The sequence below is a fragment of the Liolophura sinensis genome, chromosome 10, assembly GCF_032854445.1.
Source record: "Liolophura sinensis isolate JHLJ2023 chromosome 10, CUHK_Ljap_v2, whole genome shotgun sequence".
Lineage (NCBI taxonomy): Eukaryota > Metazoa > Mollusca > Polyplacophora > Chitonida > Chitonidae > Liolophura > Liolophura sinensis.
This window is the reverse complement of record NC_088304.1, coordinates 5,981,387-6,006,721: the sequence shown is the minus strand read 5'-3', so window position 1 is coordinate 6,006,721 and position 25,335 is coordinate 5,981,387. Positions and strand designations below refer to the sequence as shown.

Below are 25,335 nucleotides of genomic sequence, written 5' to 3'. Positions count from 1 at the left end.
AACCATGTGACACCTTTGAACCGCTTCCACTGTGGGCCAACTAGAACCATGTGACACCACTGAACCGCTTCCACTGTGGGCCAACTTGAACCATGTGACACCACTGAACCGCTTCCACTGAGGGCCAACTAGAACCATGTGACACCACTGAACCGCTTCCACTGTGGGTCAACCTTTCTGGCAGGCAACATATCCAGTAACTTAAAGGGTTCATTTCTACTTATCCCTTTAAGATGTGGATGTCTCATGTCCACTCGAAACAGGTTTCTTCATGTCCTGAGGAACCAATGCAACAAAACTGAAAACTTAAACAGGAAGGTTCATTCATTGTCTTGAAAAACTGACTTCTTACAGACGCGTCTAAACAGAGCAGATATTAGGTATTTATTTAACCCCTAAACATGCATATATATCACATATGAAATTTTAGATGGGTTGACCTTGAGAACAGATAACTGACCTTCAGAACAGGTAACTGACCTTCAGACCAGACCAGATAACTGACCTTCAGACCAGATAAACGACCCTCAGATCCTAGCATTACAAAGCGAATGCGAAGACTGTTAGGCACACTGTATATTGTATATTGTTGTACATCAACATTCACAATAGTACCACACACATGCACATGACTTCACAACTACAGTGAAACAGCCCACAACCACATATCTATATAACACATTTCCATGGTGACATTATTCCATTACAGGCTGTACACTTATAATATATATATATATACAAACATGTGTAAGATAGCTCCTTGTATTAAGATGACAAAATTAATTTAATGAAAATGGACTACATTAAACATGCTCCATGCAGTGGTCACAAGCTAACTGACATTTAATGTACATATGCTCATTTAATTATAACATTTAACTTTAAAAAAAAAAAAAAAAAAAAATTTCAGACTGCAATGTGTGACTGTACAATATGCTGTAGTGTTTTATCTACTCCATATAATGTAGCAATATCTGAATTAGTATTGAAGGGATAAACAATCGATGCTAACTGGCTGACAGTCTAGGTTAGGTATAGCCTGGACTTGCCTATCTCTAACACCAGCCAATCAGAAAGGATTCTGTACCCCTTTTAGTTCCAAACATACATGTATTCCGTGAAACAACAGAGAAAATTTTCCCACATAAAGTGACTCGGGCCTAAACTGTGTAGTCTGTTGCTCCTTTCTGCCTTTTGCGATGACATCTGGTCAGCTAACTGGTAACATAGTACTCCAGTATTACGGAAGACAATGGACAGTCTGGCCTGGACCCGAATCGTCATTACGCAGGAAAAGTTGCCTTATTTCAGTAAAAGCCACCATGTATCACACTGGTTACCTACATGTAGGTGGAGGCTATTCTGCTGGCTACATGAACATCTCTAAATCAAAACTGGTTATTTGCTGGCATCACCATAAAGGTTGTGAACACAGAAACAAAAGCAATGAAAGCACTAATCAAGTGTATGCTATTCAACCTTACATATAACTTTATAAGAGTATAGAAATAACCTTATTACACGTAAAAAGCATTCAAAATTGATGCAGCCATCATCAGAATGCCCAGCAACAGCCATGCCTTTTTATTTCACCACCAGCATGAAGCCTTGGGATTACTCATTGGGCTTCATGAATAATCCCACTAACATCCAATATGATGACCTCACATCCTGTTTCCTTCCATTATAGCCCTGTATACCAATTGTAGGCCAGACTGTACATCACACAGATAAACTTGATCATGATTCCATCAGTAGGTGAATATAGGTCAAATTGCTTCCCCTTGTCAACAAACTGTGGTACATCAAGTCCTTCAGGTTTTATACATTTGCAAGGATTGAATTCAGTAAACATAAAAAATTAAAATAAAAGTGAATGACTTCTTCAGATATACATTGTAGTATATAAACATACAAGTTTAGGCAGTCTTTCCTTTAAACACGGATACAGTTAGTAAATGAGTAGGAGTCCTTCTACAATCAAAAAAAAAAAGAAAATAAAAAAAAAAACATCATATTCATAATTATTCATGTATATAAGTGGAACTTTCTGAGTGAAAACATCAATGTCCATTGGGATGATCTGCACAAGCATGGCCACAACATAAAACGTCTTTTCTACGCCTTCTTGTATTCTATTCTTTCCACTTTGACGTCGTCCTGGATCAGCTTGTACACATAGGCTACAACCGTTGACTGTTGGATATCCAAGATGACAAATGATGGAACAACACTGCTGAAATTCAAAAAAACAGTTGATTAGCCATATCAGCATCCGACGGCAAATTTTATTCAAGTCTAGTATTAAGTTTCGGTACTATTGGTCTGAATTTATCTTAAGTCATGTATGTATCATACCTTCCAAAACACTTTGTTTTTTTTTAATTTGGAAAGGGTCCCCAAAACAGAAATTTTAACATGAAGGTGATTTTAATTAAAACATTCTATGCCACAGTTGACTGAAAAACAGCTATTCTCATTAGCTTTTCCAGTTGAAATGTGGCAGTCTATTGCTATTGCTTGGATTATTACTCTATTATTATTATTTTACCAGTGGTGAAGTTAAAACAATTTTTTCCAATATCTAAATTTATTCTTTTCATTTCCAAAAATAAAGAACCTTATTGAAAACTAAAATGTGAAGCCTTAATATATGAAGATGGAAACTGACCTGTCCAGGGCATTGTATGCTCCTGTGGCTGAGCCAGGATTGATGTAGAACTTCCCCTCATGTTCAAAGGCTTCAAATTTGTGGGTGTGTCCAGATATTAAGATATCCACATCCAGCTGTCGTTGAGTCATGGCTAAACTCTCTGTGTCCCCCCAGGGCACAATCTGGTGACCGTGGCAGAGGCCAATACGAAACTGACCTACTGTCACTACCTTCTGCTCGGGGTAGTTTAAATTCTGAAAATAATAATCAGAATGGCAGTTTCTCAGTTACACTGATCTGATGATTCACAATAACGATAAACAACAATACGCCAGCTTATTTACCACTTTAAATTAATTATTTTAAAACACAAAAATCCAACTTTTATTATGCTGACCACAGAAGGTTCACTTGATGTCTTAATCCCACTGACTGGAAACTGGGTGATGACACTAACTTACCTTTTAACAATTCAGCCTACACTAGGTCACATTTACCTAAAATTGTCTGGAAGCTAGTAAACCAATGATTATTTGTTTCTAAATTCAAATTATGTATGAAAGATGTTTATTTGTACAAGAAGGTCTGTCATTAATCTGCCGGCCTGGAATGTGCATTCACCTCAAATATTACACCAATTTAAAGGGAAATCCCATTAACAAAGTTTATGAGTTTCCAAGGGGTAAATGATTAAGACCCCGATATTCTGATTTGCTTCCCATAATCATAAACAATTTACATCCAGCCTTTGACTCAGTAAGTGCATTTCAATTTGAAATTTTACAGAGTCACACAGTAACAAAATGTTTTGTCACTTTGCCTCAGAATATGAAATATTGCCTGTCACACATACATATATAGATGTAAACGACTGAGTGAATGAATGAATGAATGCTTAGGGTTTAACGTCGTACTTAACAATTTTTCAGTCATATGACGACAAAGGAGTCCTCACAGTGCATGTGTTGTGCCTTCTTGTTGCAAGACGGATTTCCACAGATCTTTTTATTTGGTGCTGCTTGACCAAAAGCAAGAAAGCCGCTCCACCTAAGCCATTATAATGATAGGGGTCAACCAGTCGTTGCACTACCCCCTTAATACTGAATGCTAAGCAAGGAAGCTACCTCTTCCTCTTTTAAGGTCTTAAGTGTGACGAAACGCAGGATTGACCCTGGATCTACAAGCCCCGAAACGGATGCTGTACCAACTGAGCCATCAGACCGCTAGATGTAAACGACATTGTCCTTTCACACACACATATCTGATGTCATTCTCCAAAAACTGCCGCACTTGACATCATTTCTACATGGTTCTATATAACGCCATATCAAGTGCATTATTAGTTCCAAAGAAATTGTTCGTCAAGGTCATATCAAGAGTCACTATGGTTCTGGAAAACATTTGGCATCCCAAACCACTGGCTGCCCAAACAACATGCAAACAAGCTGCATTAAAACTAACAAGTAAATAATACAAAAATATGATGGTTCACCAATAAAATCATATGAATTTCTTTCATTCACAAAAAGCTCTTAGAAAGCATTAATTATCTTTTGGAGTTCCTTTTTTTAATTTTCTTTTTGGCACAGTCACAATATCACCATTAAAGTTTGTGATCAGAATGTTTTTCCAGATATGGCCCTGTTAGTACCAGTGATGTTATTCTTATGTACAGCAAACCTTTTTGAACCATTGGGTTCATTCTGTTCTAAAAATGGCCATGGAGTGGCTCGAGTATTTACCTCATCAAAATCCCCTCGTACGACATGCACATCACTGGCTAACGTCTTCAGATAGTCAAATGATTCCTTGGTGCACAAGTTGCCCGTACATAAGATGTGTTGTATTTTACCTGGCACCAGCAGCTTTTTGAAACGCCCAGGTAAGCTGTTACACCTGTGAGGAATGTGAAGGTCGCCTAATACTAAGACCAACTGAAACATATAAACAGATAACATATCAATGTACCATACTATATATCATGTTACACCTGAAACAGAATCATTGAGATTTCACTCAATAAAACATAACAAGAATTCACCATCACATTAGAAAATATGAATCTCTTTGTAGGTTTTTAAAGCTTTAACGGTTACAACTTACAGAACATATTGTGGGGTTTATTATCAAGATTGCATTTATGTTGTGTACACAATCAAAAGTTTATGCTGTGGACTTTCACAATGCAGGCTTTACCGCAGGCTTAAGTTCAACACCATAATGTATTTGAGTCAAACAAAGTCTGACTCCGATTTTCACTCCAATTTATTATTTTTTTTTCCTAAAAAAATTAAACAGCATGACATTGTTATTTAAAAGCTGCCCTTTGAAATTCTCACAAATATTGACATAACAAGCAATATTTTATGGAAAAATCATCTTCAGATTTTAGTATTTATGCATAGAATTACTAAGTACAATGTTTTAGTCTGAGACATAAGCGTTTAACTCCTTGAACTATGCAAGGCCAATGTCAACAATTTTTTACTTCTTATGATGCCATAAATGCACATGCAGCCTCCACGCAGAGGAGTTTTGATTTGAGTCTCAGACTGGTACCTTAGGAGGGTATCCAGATGTGCATGTATGTACGCTTGGGAATTTACGTCGTACTTAGCAATTTTTCAGTCATATGGCGAGGAGTCATTAGTTGTGTGTATAACTGTTTTCTTGTGGCAGGGAAAGTCCATTTCCACGTGTTATACCGAAGATACCCGACAAGACATTCCACCCAGCCACACAACACTGGACCAACCCATCCTGTCAGTGTTGAGAAACAAACGAGGCAGCAACAAATACCATTTTAAAAGTTGTTGATATGACCCAACAAGGGTTTGATCCTAGGTCTCCTTTGAGGTGAACACTTTAAACATTTGGCAACTGAAATGGTCACCCAGCAAAATATAAATGACAATTACTACTGCCTTAATTGTAGTAAGCTCAATGGCTTTGGAAGCAACAGATTTTTAGCTACCTGTAGGCATTACAGATCCTTACCGTGCATTGTCGATAGTCAGAATGAATGCTTATGGCACTTCCAACCATATCAAATTGAAAATCGGGAGAGTCTACCCGTGCAATATAGATACGAACTTTCATGTGACAGGCTTTTATATTTTATATGCATTTTTTACAGTAATAAGGATATGTCAAAATAGAATGAAACTGGACATTTAGAAGAGCTGTCTTACCCCATCTTGTCTTCTCCACCCCTTGGTTTCGAAATATGGATAAGAGTGTGCCAGAATCAAAGATAGCACACTATTCTAGGGGTCATTTATTCTTACCGCTATTTGTCTTTATTTTACAGCTATAAGTGTAATGGAGATTATTCTATTTTGGTGAAATATGCATGGTCCCTCCATAGATTTTTCTATTTTGATTATGCCCCTTTGTTTTCTCTACAAATCGGGAAAAAGGTGTCACTTAACACTATATTTTGACATTTTCTTGGTATTTTCTAAGGAAAGGGTTCATCAGTTCAACACCCTTGGACGTCAATGTGTGAATAGTGTTTCTATAGTGTTCACTGCATAAGTTTTTGAGTTTATGGACCATACACGGACTACACTACATGTTCCAATTAAGGAAGAAATGGTAGGAATTGAATCTAGGAAGACTTAAATATTTTGCTGTAATGCCTACTACCTGTAACTGTTCATACTAAATTTGTACCTCTACGAATGGGAAATTCATAAAACTCCTTCCAGACACACCCTAAAACCCTACTAGAAAGGTAGTTTTCCTGTAATTTTCACTTATGTACACCTGGGTGCACCCCCAGCCTAGCTGCGGAATGTAACTCTCTGAGTTACCCTGAGTAAACTGGAAAGTTCCCCTGAGTTATGAGGAATAACTGCTTCTAATGTTTCTGATCAACAGTAAGCCACGCTAGAGAGGATTTAATGCGCATGTAAAGATGAGCTAAATGAGGGTTACTGTAAAACATAGATTTGAAGCAATTATACCCCGTAACTCTCCCAAAACATGGTGTTTGTCGGTACAGAGGGTTACTATTCCCCTGTCTGCTTTAATCGTCAGCCTGGACCTGTCAACATGCTCGAGCTGCAAGTCTAAAGTAAATTGTCACAGACACAATCAGAATGCCAACTCCCCTGTGTTGGACGAGGTGTAAAACCTACAGATGGATAACAATGTTACCGGTGTAGGAAATCTGTAGAAGTCAAATCACGTAACAAGCAGACCCCGCCCCCACCATCATCATCTGGCCACAAACGGAACATGTAATTTGTGTCTTAGTGTAAGTACTTCGTCCAGGTCGTGTTTCAAGCTAATTCTACTTTACGTCAAAGACAGTTTCGCTTTTTTCATTCGGCTTGGGCTTCCTCAAAGCTTAATATCGGTCCAAAATAACCCAAAATTACTCACCATGATTGCTTTCCTACTTCTAACAACAACAACGGCACCTGACATCGAACATTGAGAAAGCAAATTTCATTGGTCGGTTGAAACTCGTACATTTCTAAAAGTAGTTACATAAAGGGTGGAAAAAAGGTACTAGTGTCTTGATTAATGATCCAATGAACATCGACGTATTTTATTCGGCGGGAACGACTGTCTTGTTTGATGTGATATGATGTGATATGTTGCTGTCAGATGGTTTTACAATATTTAATACTTTCGTAATTGTTCTTGTGAACCTGAATGCATTTAACCTGTACAGCAGAATACCTTATACAACACCCAGACTACATTCGGGTTGAATTTTGTCAATGTTGTCGCTGAAGTTTGTGGAAGTCGTCGCATTATCTAATTTGTTTCAGTCGCACATAGAAGCTGGGTTGGATAACATAAGACATGTATAGATTACAACTTCTGTCTATACTATGAGCGACGTTTCGGGTGAGTGAGTGAGTGAGTGCTTGGGGTTTAACGCCGTACTCAACAGTTTTTCCAGTCATATGACGCCGAAGAAATCCTTATGGTGTATGTGCCTCCTTGTTGCAGGACGGATTTCCACCGCTCCTTTATCTTGTGCTGCTTCACTGAGACGACTTACCGAAGGCAAGTAAGTGGCCCCGCCCGAGCCTTTATACTGATACGGGTCAACCAGTCGTTGCACTATCCCCTTCATGGCGAGGTTTCGGTATACATACTAATAGATGCTTTGTTACTTACTCGCCTTCTTACACCTCTGATAGTGGGTTTATACACTTGATTTCACGGAATATGTTTTACAGAAGTTTAACTATGTTGACTCCCACAACACTGAGGCGTGGTTGGGGGAATTGAGGTGTGGAAATCGTATGCTTATAACAGAACCAGAGGATATCAGATATAAATAACACGATATTCCCAAACTGAATATGGTAAGCTTTTCTTAAAGTTTCTTAAAATTTCTTAAAAACATGTATAAAATAATTTTTAAAAATAAATAAATAAAATCGAAAACAATAAAATAAAAACAAGCCTCGTGTCTCCGTGGCCAAATACAGCTTTCTTGTCTGGGAAATCTTCTAGTAGTCTTATTTGGACTACATTATTTTCAGATATTTTCAGAAATCGAAAACCATGCCTTTCATAATAAAAAATATGGTGTGAAAATTACTTTTTGACAGTTATTACACATGAATATATGATTTTTTTTCATCGTCAGGAAATATATAAACTATATGACTTAATACTAAATTGAATTGGGACCAGTCGTGAGTTCGATTCTCTATCGAGTGCGTGGCTGGGCTATTTTCTCTGGTGTCGAGTGAATTCAGTGTTGTGAAACGTGTGATGGATAAATTTTGAAATAAAGGAAGAGATATGTCACCATGGAAAAACTGTTGTCAGTCAGGAAGTACACACGTAGCATTTAATACTAATTATCCAAAAGACTATAATTAATCGTCTATAAAATATAGGTCTAAGTTGACATTAACTGAAGGCGTCCTAGGAGCGTGCATATTGTTGCTCTGATCATGCGCTCTCTTATATATAAATTCATTTTTGTTTGACTTTATAAAATTGCTTTTACAAAGTTTAATTGAGGTTATTAGAGGACCTGGTATGGTAAGGCGGGGGAAGAAACTGGATCCCGAGAAGCGAAAGTGACAATAGCTGTGAGTGACAGACATCTGTTAGTGCACTGTACTGAGGAGGATGCCTGATAGACTAAGGCAGAAATACAGACTTTAACCTTTGCTAAAATATGAAAAAACGCATCGCATTGTAAAGTTCATGCTTTACATATGAAGACAAACGTTAACCAAAAGGAAACTTTGAAAGCACGTAGAACTACAAAGATAAAGATATTTTTCTGGTTAACTTTGATCTCCATACTGTAACTCAAAAAGGCCATTGCCTCGTTTGAACGAAAAACTGGTGAATTTGATCGAGAGTGCATTTTTGGACGGTTATTGTTCTCTCTGGGACCGATTCTCCAACTTACCGTACCAAGTTCTTTACGAACTTAAAAAATAAGCATGTCTCGACACCCAAAAACAGCCAGTTGTTCATAAGAATGTAAGGAATTTTACAGGGTTAATAAAGATTTAAAACGTAATATCCATGTTGGCTTCCTCTCCAGCCGTACGTGAGAAGGTCTACCAGCAACCTCCAGATGGTCGCGGGATTCCCCCAGGCTCTGCCCAGTTTCCTCACACCACATTGCTGGCCGTCGTCGTATAAGTGAAATATTCTAGAGTACAGCGTAAAACGCCAATCAAATAAATAAATAAATTAATGTAACGTAATATTTGAAAAATCATCGATAATAGTGTTTTGGTCGTTATCACTGTAAGGCGTATTTCAGATTTTATCACAGATATCCCTACTCTCTTCTTTTTTCTTTTCCTTTGGCGTGTTTGTTCTTTGAAAGAACATACCGATGATGTGGACTATGATTTGGGTGGCCGTGTAACCATCCCCAGGCTGACATAGCATGCAGTTGTGTACGGTGTCAGCGTAACTGCATATCTTGTTAATTACGATACAACTGACTTCTTATTAATAACTCTAATACATTTTAGCACACTAAATCACAGGTCGTCCAAATCATGAGCTAGTACAAACGCACTTAGACGTAACATCTGTCTGATTATTCGTCCTAAAGTTGACTTGAAATCTTGCATGAGCGCAAATACACATACAGGAGGGTGGGATTAACTAAGATCTACCGGGACATCTTATAAGATTAACTGTAAAGCTATGTAAACCAGGTTTATAAAATGTGATAACAGCACACCAGATTGACTGACGTGTGATATATATCACAACAATTTAACTTAGGTAATCATACCACTAAATGTTCTTTCTATCTAATTCTGCTTAAGAGATGCTGATATAGCTGCTGCTTTAAGGGCTTCGGCATATAAGCATTTATAAGATCAGTTCTAGCCCAGAGACGTTTAACAAATCTCACATATATCACCACATAACTCCACTTTCTTTTTACCAAATTCTGCTAAAACCATGGTAATATACAGGCCGCTTTAGTGGCTCGACATAAGCATTTATATGATCAATCAGAATAAAACAAAAAATTAACTATCAGATTTCCAATTTGCCTATATGCACTATCATGGCTGCTTTGGATGTTCTCGAAATGATGTAATCTTTTAGACTGCAAGCCATATAGCCTGTAGTCCTTCTTATTAGACAAGGTGAATTTCACAAGCTCTACATATATGCAGAAACATCCCTGCAGCGGAAGAAAGCAATCCATGTAAAAGCATCAGCCAAAAACACATGCAATGAGAAAGAATGTATATAGAAGCTTTTAATAAAACACACTCTACAAAGATATAGCAAACAGTGATACGATAAACATATAAATATCTGAACAGCATAGGAAATCACATTGCATTTTTTTTTTCACAAAAAAAGATCTTTGTATAGGAGAAAATAATAGAATATCTGAAAGATTAAAAACAAGCACTTTGTAAAGTTTAAAGCACACTATGAAGCACAATTTGTATGTTCTTTGTCAGTTTTGTCGCTTCAAACAGTTGTCTCCCTTTCCTCCAGAACGTCAAAGCTCAGCAGGCATGAAGTATAAGCGACGCCATTACTGTCTCTGAATTCATCTATCACCTTGACGACGGAGCCAGATACACCAATGAAAATGTCTCTTTGCCACGAACCGTCAGCCATCTGGCTTAGTGGGAAAGTCTTGCCAGATACGGAAACGGAAAGTCTCGCGGCTTTAGGGACGTCCAGTTTGAATGTTTGAACGCTGTTTGGGGTCAGTTCGCCATTCAGTGGAGAATGGAGCGTACAGTCCGTCCATTTGGAATGAGGCACCGGAAAGGGGCAAGCCCTGGGGGAGTCGTGCTGGGCAAAGATCAGACATCGGTAAACACAGTCTAGCGGTACCGTGACATCTTTTGTACCGTACAACGAGAAAACGTAGTAACCCTGGTTGCGGCAACGGAACGAATAACGAAGTCTCTTGTTGGTCCTGGACGTCGCAAGGGCCAGTCGGTCCACATCTATCAGAGCTCCTGATTGGCTGTGATGATACTGAAAGGTCTGAGTAACGAAGACGTCGTCAGGGATGTTAAAGGTCACTTCAAGGTCACTGTCATCAGCGAGCACAATCAAAGGGTCAGATGTTGAACACGACACTCCCAGCGTACCGCTGACCGGGGTTGGGCCGTAGAAGGGAACAGGTGGGTGTGGTACTGGGAAGGGATTGTTTGGGTGACCCCCTCCCGTAAAGTCTAGCTGCACAGAGCAAGCAGTCTCCAGGGACCGCGGTTGCCAGTAGTCTCCCACATACACAGAGAAGTAATAACGCCCTGGATAAGGCAGACTCACACGGAAGACGACTGTGTTGCTATCCACGACCGTCTGAAGAACGCAGTTCTCGATTCGATTCATCGGGCCCGCTTCACAGGTTTCCAGGACGGATCCAAAAGCGAAAATCTCTGGAGTGTTCAGGCGAATCTCTACCACCCCCGTGTCTGTCGTCATCCGAGAAAAGACAGGGGTCGGAAACGACAGGTCGTGGTGGAAAAACGCCGACTTCAGTACAGGAAGATGAAGAAAGTCGTCCATGGAAAGGGGTGTGTCAAGAAGCTGCCATTCCGGATCGTCGGGATAATGCTGGGAAATGTGGTCCTCAGCTTCTGTCAGAAAGTAGAAGTCATCATATCGCTCAACAGTGACGTCATTCTCGTCATCTGACGTCACATGGCGGGCCGCCCACACGCAGTTGACAAATCTCCACGTACCGTCTATGGAAACAGCCGTCCAGCAGTTCCGGAAAATGTCGGTCAGTGCCATGTTTGGTTTGTATCCGACACCTTTCGACCAACCCACGATGATGCGACAACTGAGCCCGGCAATTCTGTAAAAACATAAAGTATGGAGAGTCAAATAGTCAGCTATAGATAATATCGCGTTCCTAAAATCTGCAATCTTCGAGAAAAAGTAGACTAGTGGAGTGTCTTTTTATCAAACCTAATTTTGTGCAATTTTAACTTTTAGACATAAAATTCAAATTATTTACCTGCAAAGTTCCCGGTAGAGACGATGATAAGAGTCGTGTCCAGTCCTGTAAACCTGGAGAAGATCGGAGGAGGTGATATTCCCTGACACAGCTACAACCCAGCGGAACAGGACCCTGAAGACAGAACAAAGAGGAATTAGCATCTAGCATTTGTCTTGAGATATTGTTTTTCAGCTGAGATGGGAGATGTTATACCAAGATCAACATTCTGGTTCCCGCATGTCTCAGGCAGGGCAATAGTCCCATAACTTTTAACGATTGCGGCACGATTCAGAGGGATCTTTCAAAACCTTCAGAAGAGCATAATAAAAAGTGTATGAAATAGTGAAACAGGGTAAAAAAAAAAAGTGTTATACACTTGCCGAGTTAGAAAGGGATGATTGTGTGAATTTTTCTTTTTGTGTTTAATATCCTTACCTAGCTAGATCCTTTTCGTTTTGGCAAATCGCTGTAAGGTCCTGAACCACGTCATTCAAGTTGGTATAATCACGTGATGACTGCCGCAGTGCATGCTGGTCCAGTTGTGTGAAAATGTCATCCAAATAGGCAACAGCCTCTGAAGCTGAATGATCTTTCTTGACACTCTGTTCTTTTTCCAACGGTGTTTCCTTTAATAAAAAAAGTTAATTGTAGCTGATGAGTAATATTAACGTTTGAATATAACAATGAATGGAACGGAAGTAGCTTCACGTACAATCCTTAGTCCAACAGGGTTTTAAGACATTGCATTTAAAACAACTGAATTTACTGAGATACGTAAGAGGGTTTTCATAAAGAGCAGAAAGATAATGTGACAACTGACCTGATCGGTTTTGGGTTTGGTATGTGCTGTTGTCTCCTCAGGTGTCGATATCAATGGAGCAAGGAGGCGGGAGTTCTCGTCCAGCTTGTCAATAGCACATGAGAGATCTCGTGAGGTTTCCATCACTCTCTGATAGACTTCGTCAAAGCTAGCCAGAAGCATCAACGTGACGTCGCTCTGCTCTTCGCCAATGCAGCTTTTATTTTTGCTGACATCACCGGTAGAATTGTCCTGAAAATAAATCAATAAATTGTTAATGAGAAACCATTAATGGGGTTATTAAGTAGTCTATCTCTTGGTATATTGACAATGAAACACTCGTTCTCTGTATATTTCTCATTAAAACCAGGAGGTCATCTGGCTATCTTTAAAGCCTGCGCGTCTGCGTGCATAATGCATAAATCCTATTCCTGACCAATTTCGTACAGATTTATAAAAATGTGTCCCTGGACTAGAAAGCAAATAGCTAGTTTAATGCTTAGCGTTTTCGTTTTGTAGACGATTGAGTGTAAACCTTACCTTTGAAGTATGGGAATTTTGCGACAAATCCCATGACCTTTTCTTAAAGGTCAGAGCGCGACTCATGTCCTTCATCTTCCGTTTCATCCGAAGGGACGCCGATCGACAGAAGTTCTTCGTCTTTGAGTGTTCGTAGGTATCCGTGATCTTGTCCAACATGTCTGTGGTCTCGAGCTTTCACGTTTACATGTATTAGCAGGTTAACTGTGTATCTTCTCTCGTCGAATGTCTGAGTTGTTATGACTCCTGTTTTATGACGGGGAGATTATATACACCAAAATCTGCCACGCGGATTCCTAATGCTGATTGGCTTGGCCGTTCCCGTGGGGTGAAGCCCTCCACTGGTAGGGCTGTTCCGTCAAACCCACCCATCCCCTGTGGAGCACTGATTCCCTTTGTCGTGTGTGTTTGGGCTTACCCTTTAACAGGGCACCAATGGGGGGACTTTCTGTCCACTTTATCATGTATATGTAATGATCATAAAGGGATTTCCCCCATACCGTGAACACATTTGTGTCACTGTCAGTTAACACCTGTGACTGATAAGTTAATATTGCAAGCCTGTCCAAGCACATTTGTCTAAAGAGTGTTCCGTAAGTTTACGCACCACACCGTTTTATTTTCTTTAGTTTTTTTTTTCACTGAAAAACTTGGTTTCCATGCACAACACTTTCAGTAAACAAAAGCACGCGACACTTTTTTTGTCAACAAATCTATACAGACATAAACAGATTGCAAATTTAAAGACGACCGGCAATCCAATCCAACAGTTTATGTATTAAAGAATGTCAACATTCTATTCGATGTCATTGTATGCAAACTGTTAAAGCATAATTTCACAATGAACTTGGCAAGAAACTTAAGCGTTCACGTCTGTTATCAGGCACACTGTCAACCCGTATTTTAACATATATTTTAACATATTTGTATACTGACATTTTCACCAATTTATAACTTGGATTTGTTACTCTTCTGCAAGGCTGTGCTCATCTAGCAATAGTAGATATGGACCTTGGTAAACCACAGCGTAATTCGGCATGGACCATCACTTTTTCAAGATAGCCAGAAACCTTGTCGAATTTACGATGACTTCCACTCAACCGTACATTATCCCTTTAAACGCTACCTCTGCTTACAATGGGCACAGCAAAAGTCCAAGGGTGAAAAATTCAAGCCAATTTAGATTTCGCATGATGCAGTAATGCGCATGTGGGGCGAAAGCCCTATGACGCCCGCTTCGTCTACACAGGAAGTAAGCCAATTGTGGTTGAAGTTTACGATCGATAGATCTTCTTATCCACCCTACCAGAAATTCCGGTTGTTTACAAAAGAGCTTTAAAACCATGTGTAGGAAGTGCAACAAAACTTCAACCGCAGGTCTGTTCATGAATATACATCTTTGTTAGTTCAGGTATATATCTTGGATAGTGATGGACGCTTCCGGATAATAAGTTTATATTTTAGCATATTTTCAGAGAGCAGGTTATGTTATTTTCCAGTTGGAAATCAAGGAAACCTCAGATAAGTTGGTACAAATAATTTCTATTATTATATTACCTGAAAATATACCTACTGTTTTCAAGAAACTTTCACCTAAAAAGCGCAATGTATAGCGAATAAAATGCACGAATTAACTGGTACTGAATATTTGTAAAGTGTGCCGGATATAGCTTTATTAATAAAAGACAGTTAAATGTATACAGTGATAAACATGACAGGTGAACATGACCTGCGTTCCGTCTGATTCATTTGATTTGATTGTTTCTGGCTATACATACAAATTTACCGGATGTAGTTTCCATCTCAAAGCCATGGTTTGCATTATCGCATCTCCTGCAATGAATAACTATACATTTTTTTGATATAACTTTAGATTTAATACACTTAAATCTAAAGTATTAATTGTGCCTGGCTTAGAAATTTGGATGAATGTTATAGATTGGTACTAGATTACGAGATTATGTGGCCTTATGTGGATGGCGGAGTGAATGTATGGCTGATGCGGGTTTCTGGTGGTATATACACTGATGTTATAAAATGGTCGTCTGCTAAGTGTGTGACTTCCAAGCACTTACCCATATCATGTGCATTTCCGTGTGGGATACCTTTGAAAAATGTGGATATCAGTTATTGTAGAGGAAATTGTTAAGACCTTTGATATGACTGTAAATTTATGACTGGTATAGCTGTAAATCTATTTATTTATTGAAGAACGTATCACTTATACGAACTTTCTCTTTCGCAGAAATATGAAGTCTTTTCCAATTCCAGTATTGTCATGGAGATTTGGTTTGATTTGATTGGTGTTTGATGCCGTACTAAAGAATATTTCACTTATAAGACGACGGCCAGTATTATGGTGGGAGGAAACCGTGCAGAGCCACGACACAGGACCCACGACCATCTGCAGTTTGCTGCAAGACCTTCCTGCATACGGCCAGAGAGGGAGCCAGCATGAGCTGAGCTTGAACTCACAGCGATCGCACTGGTGAGAGGCCACTTGTCATGAAGAGATCGCGAACTGAACTAACTTAATCTAAAAGTCTTTTTTTTTTCTTCAAGTACTATCATAAAATTAGATACAAAATAACTTTTATCTGAATGACATCTTATACCATATTTTTTCGCATCCAAGAAATAACATTATAGCTTATATTACATTTTACCAGAATTTTTTTGGATAAACATTAATCCAGTTCTGGGCGGACATCGGTCACTCTATAGTCATATACGGATTATGAGGGATTAAAAGCAATTATGAGAGTTAAGATGAAATGAAGATACCTAGCCAGACCAGATTAACAGCTTGATTGGACTAATCCTCTTAAGACGTAGTTGTCTGATTGTGATATATAGCTCAAACAACAAGCCTTGAAGTACATCCGAGTTGCTGGGCTGTTAATTTACTTGTCCGCTTAAACCCCCTTAAATTGAATCACGTGACACTAATCCCTCTTGGCGTTTGTTCCGGAAAACACTTTGGTGTCTCAATGTTTCAATCCTTTCTCATCATATCTTGTAAAAAAATTAATTTACACAAAACTAACATGTTTTAGCCAGAGATTGTATTCCGTGTTGAATGGCCTCACAACAACTGGTAAAGGAAACGATTGAAAAGATAATTTTTTTAATTATTGTACCGATTAAAGAATCGATTTAACAGTATATGCCTGTACGTAATGGCAGCTATATGTGCTATCTTCACTGTCAGCCAATCAGGGGATTGGTTATCCCTATACATTATTACTTGGCCCTTTCTTCTCCAAATCATGCCGCCTTCTACACCGGGCGTAAGTGTGAAGGTATGCAGCAACCTGAGGACGGTCTTGGGTTTCACTTTCATAATGCTGGCAGAAGGTTAAATATTCCTGAGCACGGGCGTAAAAAAAACACCAATCAAATTAATAAAATCAATAATATGATATTACAGAGAGAGACGAAAATCAAGACACATTGAATAAGAGTAAATGTAGAACTGTTTAATAAAATATAATTTTGAAGTCTACAAAGATAACACACGTTGATATTACAACAGATATATCTGATCAGTATGAAACCACACTGATTTTATCCGAAACCTTAGATAAATAGATTTTCAAGGAAACAATAAAACATCTGAAATATTAGAAACAAGCACTGAGGAACTTTGTCAAGTTTATTTAGCACACTATGAAGCACAATTTGTATGTCAGTTTTGTCGCGTCAAACAGTTGTCTCCCTTGGTTCCAGGATATAATTCAACAAACAGGAAGTAGAGACTCCATTACTGTCTCTGAATTCACCCATCACCTTGACGACGGAACCAGATTCACCAATGAAAATGTCTCCTTCCCAAGAACCGTCAGACGCCCGTCCCAGTGAGAAAGTCTTACCAGATACGGAAACGGAAAGTCTCTCGGCTTTAGGGACGTCCAGTTTGAATGTTTGAACGCTGTTTGGGGTCAGTTCGCCATTCAGTGGAGAATGGAGCGTACAGTCCGTCCATTTGGAATGAAGCACCGGAAAGGGGCAAGCCCTGGGGGAGTCGTGCTGGGCAAAGATCAGGCATCGGTAAACACAGTCTAGTGGTACCGTGACGTCCTTCGTACCGTACATCGAGAAAACGTAGTAACCCTGGTTGCTGCAACGGAACGAATAACGAAGTCTCTGGTTAGTCCTGGACGTTGCAAGGGCCAGTCGGTCCATATCTATCAGAGCTCCTGATTGGCTGTGATGATACTGAAAGGTCTGAGTAACGGAGACGTCGTCAGGGATGTTAAAGGTCAATTCAAGGTCACTGTCATCAGCGACCACAATCAAAGGGTCAGATGTTGAACACGACACTCCCAGCGTACCGCTGACCGGGGTTGGGCCGTAGAAGGGAACAGGTGGGTGTGGTACTGGGAAGGGATTGGTTGGGTGACCCGCTCCCGTAAAGTCTAGCTGCACAGAACAAGCAGTCTCCAGGGACTGCGGTTGCCAGTAGTCTCCCACATACACAGAGAAGTAATAACGCCCTGGATAAGGCAGACTCACACGGAAGACCACTGTGTTGCTATCCACGACCGTCTGAAGAACGCAGTTCTCGATTCGATTCATCGGGCCCGCTTCACAGGTTTCCAGGACGGATCCAAAAGCGAAAATCTCTGGAGTGTTCAGGCGAATGTCTATCACCCCCGTGTCTGTCGTCATCCGACTGAAGACAGGGGTCGGAAACGACAGGTCGTGATGGAAAAACGCCGACTTCAGTACAGGAAGATGAAGAAAGTCGTCCATGGAAAGGGGTGTGTCAAGAAGCTGCCATTCCGGATCGTCGGGATAATGCTGGGAAATGTGGTCCTCAGCTTCTGTCAGAAAGTAGAAGTCATCATATCGCTCAACAGTGACGTCATTCTCGTCATCTGACGTCACATGGCGGGCCGCCCACACGCAGTTGACAAATCTCCACGCACCGTCTATGGAAACAGCCGTCCAGCAGTTCCGGAAAATGTCGGTCAGTGCCATGTTTGGTTTGTATCCGACGCCTTTCGACCAACCCACGATGATGCGACAACTGAGCCCGGCAATTCTGTAAAAACAAAAAGTATGGAGAGTCAAATAGTCAGCTATAGATAATATGGAAGTCCTAAAATCTACAATCTTCGAGAAAAAGTAGACTAGTGGAGTGTCTTTTTATTAAACCTATTTCTGTGCAATTTTAACTTTAAGACATAAAAGGCTTCGGATTATTTACCTGCAAAGTTCCCGGTAGAGACGATGATAAGAGTCGTGTCCAGTCCTGTAAACCTGGAGAAGATCGGAGGAGGTGATATTCCCTGACACAGCTACAACCCAGCGGAACAGGACCCTGAAGACAGAGCAAAGAGGAATTAGCATCTAGCATTTGTTTTGAGATGTTGTTTTCCAGCTGAGTTGGGAGGTGTTAACATTCTTGTTCCCACATGTCTCAAGCAGGGCAATAGTCCCATAACTTTTTACGATTGCGGCACGATTCAGAGGGATCTTTCAAAACCTTCAGAAGAGCATAATAAAAAGTGTATGGAATAGTGAAACAGGGTAAAAAAAAAGTGTTATACACTTGCCGAGTTAGAAAGGGATGATTGTGTGAATTTTTCTTTTTGTGTTTAATATCCTTACCTAGCTAGATCCTTTTCGTTTTGGCAAATCGCTGTAAGGTCCTGAACCACGTCATTCAAGTTGGTATAATCACGTGATGACTGCCGCAGTGCATGCTGGTCCAGTTGTGTGAAAATGTCATCCAAATAGGCAACAGCCTCTGAAGCTGAATGATCTTTCTTGACACTCTTTTCTTTATCCAACGGTGTTTCCTTTAATAAAAAAAGTTAATTGTAGCTGATGAGTAATATTAACGTTTGAATATAACTATTGATGGAACGGAAGTAGCTTCACGTACAATCCTTAGTCCAACAGGGTTTTAAGACATTGCATTTAAAACAACTGAATTTACCGAGATACATTAGAGGGTTTTCATAAAGAGCAGAAAGATAATGTGACAACTGACCTGATCGGTTTTGGGTTTGGTATGTGCTGTTGTCTCCTCAGGTGTCGATATCAATGGAGCAAGGAGGCGGGAGTTCTCGTCCAGCTTGTCAATAGCACATGAGAGATCTCGTGAGGTTTCCATCACTCTCTGATAGACTTCGTCAAAGCTAGCCAGAAGCGTCAACGTGACGTCGCTCTGCCCTTCGCCCATGCAGCTTTTATTTTTGCGGACGTCACCGGTGGAATTGTCCTGAAAATAAATCAATAAATTGTTAATGAGAAACCATTAATGGGGTTATTAAGTAGTCTATCTCTTGGTATATTGACAATGAAACACTCGTTCTCTGTATATTTCTCATTAAATCCAGGAGGTCATCTGGCTATCTTTAAAGCCTGCGCGTCTGCGTGCATAATGCATAAATCCTATTCCTGACCAATTTCGTACAGATTTATAAAAATGTGTCCCTGGACTAGAAAGCAAATAGCTAGTTTAATGCTTAGCGTTTTCGTTTTGTAGACGATTGAGTGTAAACCTTACCTTTGAAGTATGGGAATTTTGCGACAAATCCCATGACCTTTTCTTAAAGGTCAGAGCGCGACTCATGTCCTTCATCTTCCGTTTCATCCGAAGGGACGCCGATCGACAGAAGTTCTTCGTCTTTGAGTGTTCGTAGGTATCCGTGATCTTGTCCAACATGTCTGTGGTCTCGAGCTTTCACGTTTACATGTATTAGCAGGTTAACTGTGTATCTTCTCTGGTCTAATGTCTGAGTTGTTATGACTCCTGTTTTATGACGGGGAGATTATATACACCGATATCTGCCACGCTGATTCCTAATGCTGATTAGCTTGTCTGTTCCCATGGAGTGAAGCCCTCACCCGATGGGGCCGTCCCATCAAACCAACCCACCACCCTGCGGAGTATTGATTCCCTCTCCCTTGGGCTTACCCTTTAACAGGCCACATATGGGACAATTCTCTGGCCCCTTTATCTTGTGTATGTAATAATCATAAAGGGATTTCCCCCATACCGTGAACACATTTGTGTCACTGTCAGTTAATACCTGTGACTGGTCAGTTAATATTGCACGCCTCTCCTTACACACTTATCTAAACCGTTTTCCTTGACTTCACTGGCCACACCATTTCTTCGTCCAGTGAATAACATGGTTAGTATACACAACTGTTTAAGTGTTTATGTTTATCACTAGGGACTTGTATTCTCAACAAATCTATACAGACTTGTATTCTCAACAAATCTATACAGACTTGTATATAGAATGAGTAAGACGTTTGCTTTGTTGTCTCAAAGTTTACATTAGTAAATAAAACTAATGTGTATAAACAGTATGTATTCTTATGAAATTCATAGACGACCGACAAACCAATCCAACATTTTATATCTTATTTCATCAACTCTATTCGACGTCATTATATGCAAAATGTTAGAGCATAATTTGACAATGAACTTGGTAACAAACTTGAGCGTTTACACGTGTTTTACCAGGCCCATTGTTAACCCGTACTTTAACGGATTGTGTTTCACATTTTACATGATTGATGTCTTCACTTTATTACTCTTCTACAAGGCACTGCTCATCTAGCAATAGTAGGCACAGACTTTTGTAAACCACCGTGTAATTCGACATGGACGAAACCTAGTTCAAGGCAGCCAGAAACGTTACCAAATTTTCGATGGCTTCCGATCAACCAATCATCAATACTCTAAGAGCTAAATTTTGTTAAAATCGGCACAGCAAAAAGTTTAAAGGGTGCGAAATTCAAGCCAGACAGCATTGCGCATGATGCCGTAGTGATGAAAGCCCTATAGCCCTTTCATGTGTGATGAAAGCCCTGTATGACTCCAGCCTCTTTTACACAGAAAGTAAGCCAGTTAGTGATATTCGGTTACGGTTTATGATCGTCAGATTATCTTGTCCACCCTGCTATCAACTTCGGCTGCGCTGTGGGGCGCTCCTTGGCTACATGTTTACACACGAGATTAAAAACCATGTGTATATAGTACAAACTTTCAAGCGCAAGTCTGTTCATGTATATATATATTTGTTGGTTCAAGTTCAAGTGTAGGCCTATATCCTAGTTAGAGATGAACACTTCCGAAAAACATTTTAATCTTTCGATTATTTTTAGAGAGCAGATTATGTTATTTTCCAGATAGAAATCAATGAAAAGTGAGATAAATTTGGTATAAATAATTTGTATTATTATATTGCCTCAAAATATCCGTACCGTTTTCAAGAAACCTTCATGTAATGTATAAAGCGCAATGTATTTCCAAAATGTACCGGATATAGTCTGTATCAACAATAGACAGTTAAAGGTATACAGTAATAAACATGACAGGTAAACGTGACCTGCGTTCCGATTGTTTCATCTCTGACCTTACATAAAAATATTTACCACTTTTTCTTAAGGCAATATCATAAAATGCTATACAAAATAATTTTCACCTCAAGAACCGCTTCGTGGGATACTTTCCCCGCATCCAAAAAAAATAACATTGTAGCTTGCATGACATGCAACCTGAAATTCTTTGGATGGACATCAAAATCCAGTTCTGGACGGACATGGGTCACTCTACATAGTCATATACGGATTATGAGGGATTAGTAGCAATTATGAGAGTTATAGTTCAAATGAACATACCTGAACAAACCAGATTAACGTCTTGAAAGGCTAATCCTTTTAAGAGGCAGTTGTCAGATTATGATGTATAGCTGAAGCAACAAGCCTTGTTGTACATCCGGGTTGCTGTGCTGTTAATTGATTGGTTCGTTTAAATCCCGTTAAATCGAACCACGTGACGGTAATCCCTCTTGACGTTTGTTCCGGAAAAGACTTTTGTGTTTCAGTTTTTGTTTTCTTTTAATTTCATCCTACATGAAAATTATTTACACTTAGAAAAGCAATTGGCAAGAAGACGATTGTAAAGATAAACTCTTGAAAGTGAACATAATGTCAGCCATTAAATCTGAATTAAATAATAAAGTAGTATTCCAGAAATGTTCCAAAAATATTCTCAAAATTCTACAGAGCTTATCAACAAAATAAATAGCAAACAATCGTCAGTACCTCGCCATTCATTGATGACGCCATTTTGCCATGTTATAGCTATCTAGAGTGACGTCACAAAACCTAGGAGCTATCCAATTTTGGAAACCACACTATATCGATATAGGCCATTGCTTTTTTGACGTGACAACCAGTTATCATGTGACGCTTTTAAAACTCTATAGAATGTTTTACATATCTTCTGTGATAACTCTGTCCTATATCCCTTTTTCTATGTATATACAGTGGCAGACTTTATGTTATCTTTAATCATAGTGTATTTCGAACTGGTTTAAGGTTATTACGTGGTCCTTTCTTCAAGTCAACCTCCTGCTGGCTTTTATTCCGTAAGTGAGAAGGTCTTTCAGCAACCTACGGAATGTCGTGGGTTTCTCTTCCACAATGCTGGCTGCCGTCGTATAAGAGAAATATTCTTGAGTAAGGCATAAAACACCTATGAAATAAACAAATACTCGACCATTTCATATAGCTGCCGTCTGCATCAGAGAGGTTAACCTATCTTCAATCTTCACCGCTGATTTCTCTCACCATACAACAGGTTACAACAGCATTTTATGACATTGTGACTTGTGTAGGAATCAAAAAGAACATACTTAGGAAGTTTTCAATTGTATACAGTGGTCTTAAGCCACAATTATACTGTTAAAACGATCATATAAGTGATGTCGCCATGTAAGGCTCCACCAAGGCTCCCGCACGAACATTTCACGCCTAACAACCATGGCGGAACATGTTAACAACATACATCGCCATGGTAGTTACAATCAACTTAGCCTACGATCGATTTGTGCCAGGGGTGAGGGCTATTTGTCATTTTCTATATATACATATTTCCTCGGAATATATTCCTGCCTTTTTAAAGTTTTCACCTTAAGGATATCTTCATGGGATATGTTTCCGCATACCCGTTGTGTATGTACATTACATCTTCCATTAAATTCTGTAGATTTACGGATTAGAAGGGATTAGAGGCAATTATGAGACAAATAGTTCAAATATATAGCTGGAAGAACAATTAAAGTCTTCATCTACATCCGGGTTCCTGGGCTGTTAATTGACTGAATCATATAAATCCCGTTAAATTGAATCATGCAAGTGACACTAATCCCTCATGACATTTGATCCGGAATAGGCTCTATTCTTTGTTTCTGTCTTACACAACGTTTGTAAATAATGTTAAACGTATACAAGTTTATATCAAAATACATTGCACACAGTTTCTTTTATGCACAAACGTTACCAGTACCGGTATTTTGTTTTTCTAGAAAAATAAAAACATGATCTTATCATGAATGATACAGATTTTCATATTATCATTTCAAAATGTTAATCTCCAAAATGACTTTACCGAGCCCATGGGTTGGATTGTCCAATCTTCTCCAAGGATGAATTTGAAAATGTTCCATGTTTTTTTTGTTTGTTGAGTCTCGTTTTAGAGTTCACCATTCAATTAGAGACATTTACACATCTGTGCACCTATAGACCGCATCCCGTTATAATATACGTTAGTCTGTATTATTGACACGTATGTAGGCCTATACAATTTTGCCTTACACGAAAAGACAACAATATGGCTATATCCAAGTTTGTACCGAAACTTGCAACGTTAAAAAAAGGAAATTGCAGCTGGATTCGAGCTCTCGACTTCCTTGGCCAAGTGTGGAGCGACTTCCGCGCAATTGAGAAGACAAAGTCCAACAGCGACAAGGTCACTGAAAATCGGTTCAGTTGTAATTCGGCATAAGAAGATGTGCTGCGCTGAACATTATTTTAGCGGACATATTTTTAGTTCTTGAACAGCGTGTGTAGTAGACATGCATCACATCGGTGAAAGAATATATAGAATTTCATTTGATTGGCTGGACTGCGAGATAGGTTATTGCTCATTATAAAGTATGTATGTTTGTATGTAAGTTTGTGTGTTTGCTTGGGGTTTAACGTCGTACTTAACAATTTTTCTTTCATACGGTGTGTTCTTGTGGCAGGGCGAGTCCATGTCGCCAAAGTGTTCCCGCTACTAATGTATCATGCCGAACATTCTAAACATGACACCACACCCAGTCACATCATACTGACACCTGACATGACACCCCACCCAGTCACATTATCAGACACCGGGCTAACCAGGCCTGATTCCTAGCTCTAATCTCTCAGTGCTGAGCGCCACGCCAGGCAGCAACAGGCACCATTTTTGAAGTCTTAGGTTTGATCCGACCCGGGTCTGATCCTGAGTTTCCAGACTTCGAGACGTTATAACCATTAGGCCACCGAAGCGGTCCTCAGTTTAAGGCAAGTCTACCATATACCTATTCCATGACGTGCCCAAAGATGAACAATTTAGCCCAAGGTCTCCTATCTTCCCTGTCAGTCAATCAGCGTCGAACATTCAGCGTCGTGTACAGACTATCTCTAAGGGTCATCACGTGACCCTAGATCATAACTGTCGTCTGCTCCAAAGAGACTGATTCTTTTGCAAAAGTGATAGTTTAAAATTAATTGACCTAGTTAAATGATATTGGCCCACAGGTATTACTTATACCAGTTCTTTATTTCGTTGAACAAGAAGGCCATACAAATAGTACAAGCTGAATTACTGATATTGAACACCGTGCTCAAGAATTTTTCACTTCTACGATGACGGTCGGTTTTGCGAGTAAACAATCGCCCTTCTTCAGGTACCTATACCTCACAAACCGACTGACTTGGAGCTGTAGTCGAAAGAGCGAGAGGTGGATTCAAACCTGCAACAAATCTATAAAACTTGTTGATCTATTAGCCCTTCAACTTCTAAATTTGCCGCTAAAAGTAGCTAACAGGAGAATT

At 39.5% G+C, this 25,335-nt stretch overlaps 3 protein-coding genes across 3 annotated transcripts; all 3 read right to left on the bottom strand.

Moving 5' to 3' along the window:
• Nucleotides 1–268: 268 nt before the first annotated feature.
• Nucleotides 269–4,611, bottom strand: LOC135476459 (vacuolar protein sorting-associated protein 29). Its single transcript, XM_064756489.1, has 3 exons — nucleotides 4,396–4,611; nucleotides 2,672–2,907; nucleotides 269–2,236 (listed from the first exon to the last, which is right to left on the bottom strand). Exons 1-3 carry the CDS (start codon nucleotides 4,609–4,611, stop codon nucleotides 2,119–2,121), a joined length of 570 nt encoding a protein of 189 aa, XP_064612559.1. The 3' UTR covers nucleotides 269–2,118.
• A 5,992-nt stretch (nucleotides 4,612–10,603) lies between these two features.
• Nucleotides 10,604–13,596, bottom strand: LOC135476458 (hillarin-like). Its single transcript, XM_064756488.1, has 5 exons — nucleotides 13,438–13,596; nucleotides 12,919–13,149; nucleotides 12,534–12,724; nucleotides 12,117–12,230; nucleotides 10,604–11,954 (listed from the first exon to the last, which is right to left on the bottom strand). The coding sequence occupies exons 1-5, from the start codon at nucleotides 13,594–13,596 to the stop codon at nucleotides 10,604–10,606; spliced, it is 2,046 nt and encodes a 681-aa protein (XP_064612558.1).
• A 3,543-nt stretch (nucleotides 13,597–17,139) lies between these two features.
• LOC135476457 (hillarin-like) lies at nucleotides 17,140–20,116 on the bottom strand. The gene is made up of 5 exons (XM_064756487.1): nucleotides 19,958–20,116; nucleotides 19,439–19,669; nucleotides 19,054–19,244; nucleotides 18,650–18,763; nucleotides 17,140–18,484 (listed from the first exon to the last, which is right to left on the bottom strand). The coding sequence occupies exons 1-5, from the start codon at nucleotides 20,114–20,116 to the stop codon at nucleotides 17,140–17,142; spliced, it is 2,040 nt and encodes a 679-aa protein (XP_064612557.1).
• Between the last annotated feature and the right edge of the window lie 5,219 nt (nucleotides 20,117–25,335).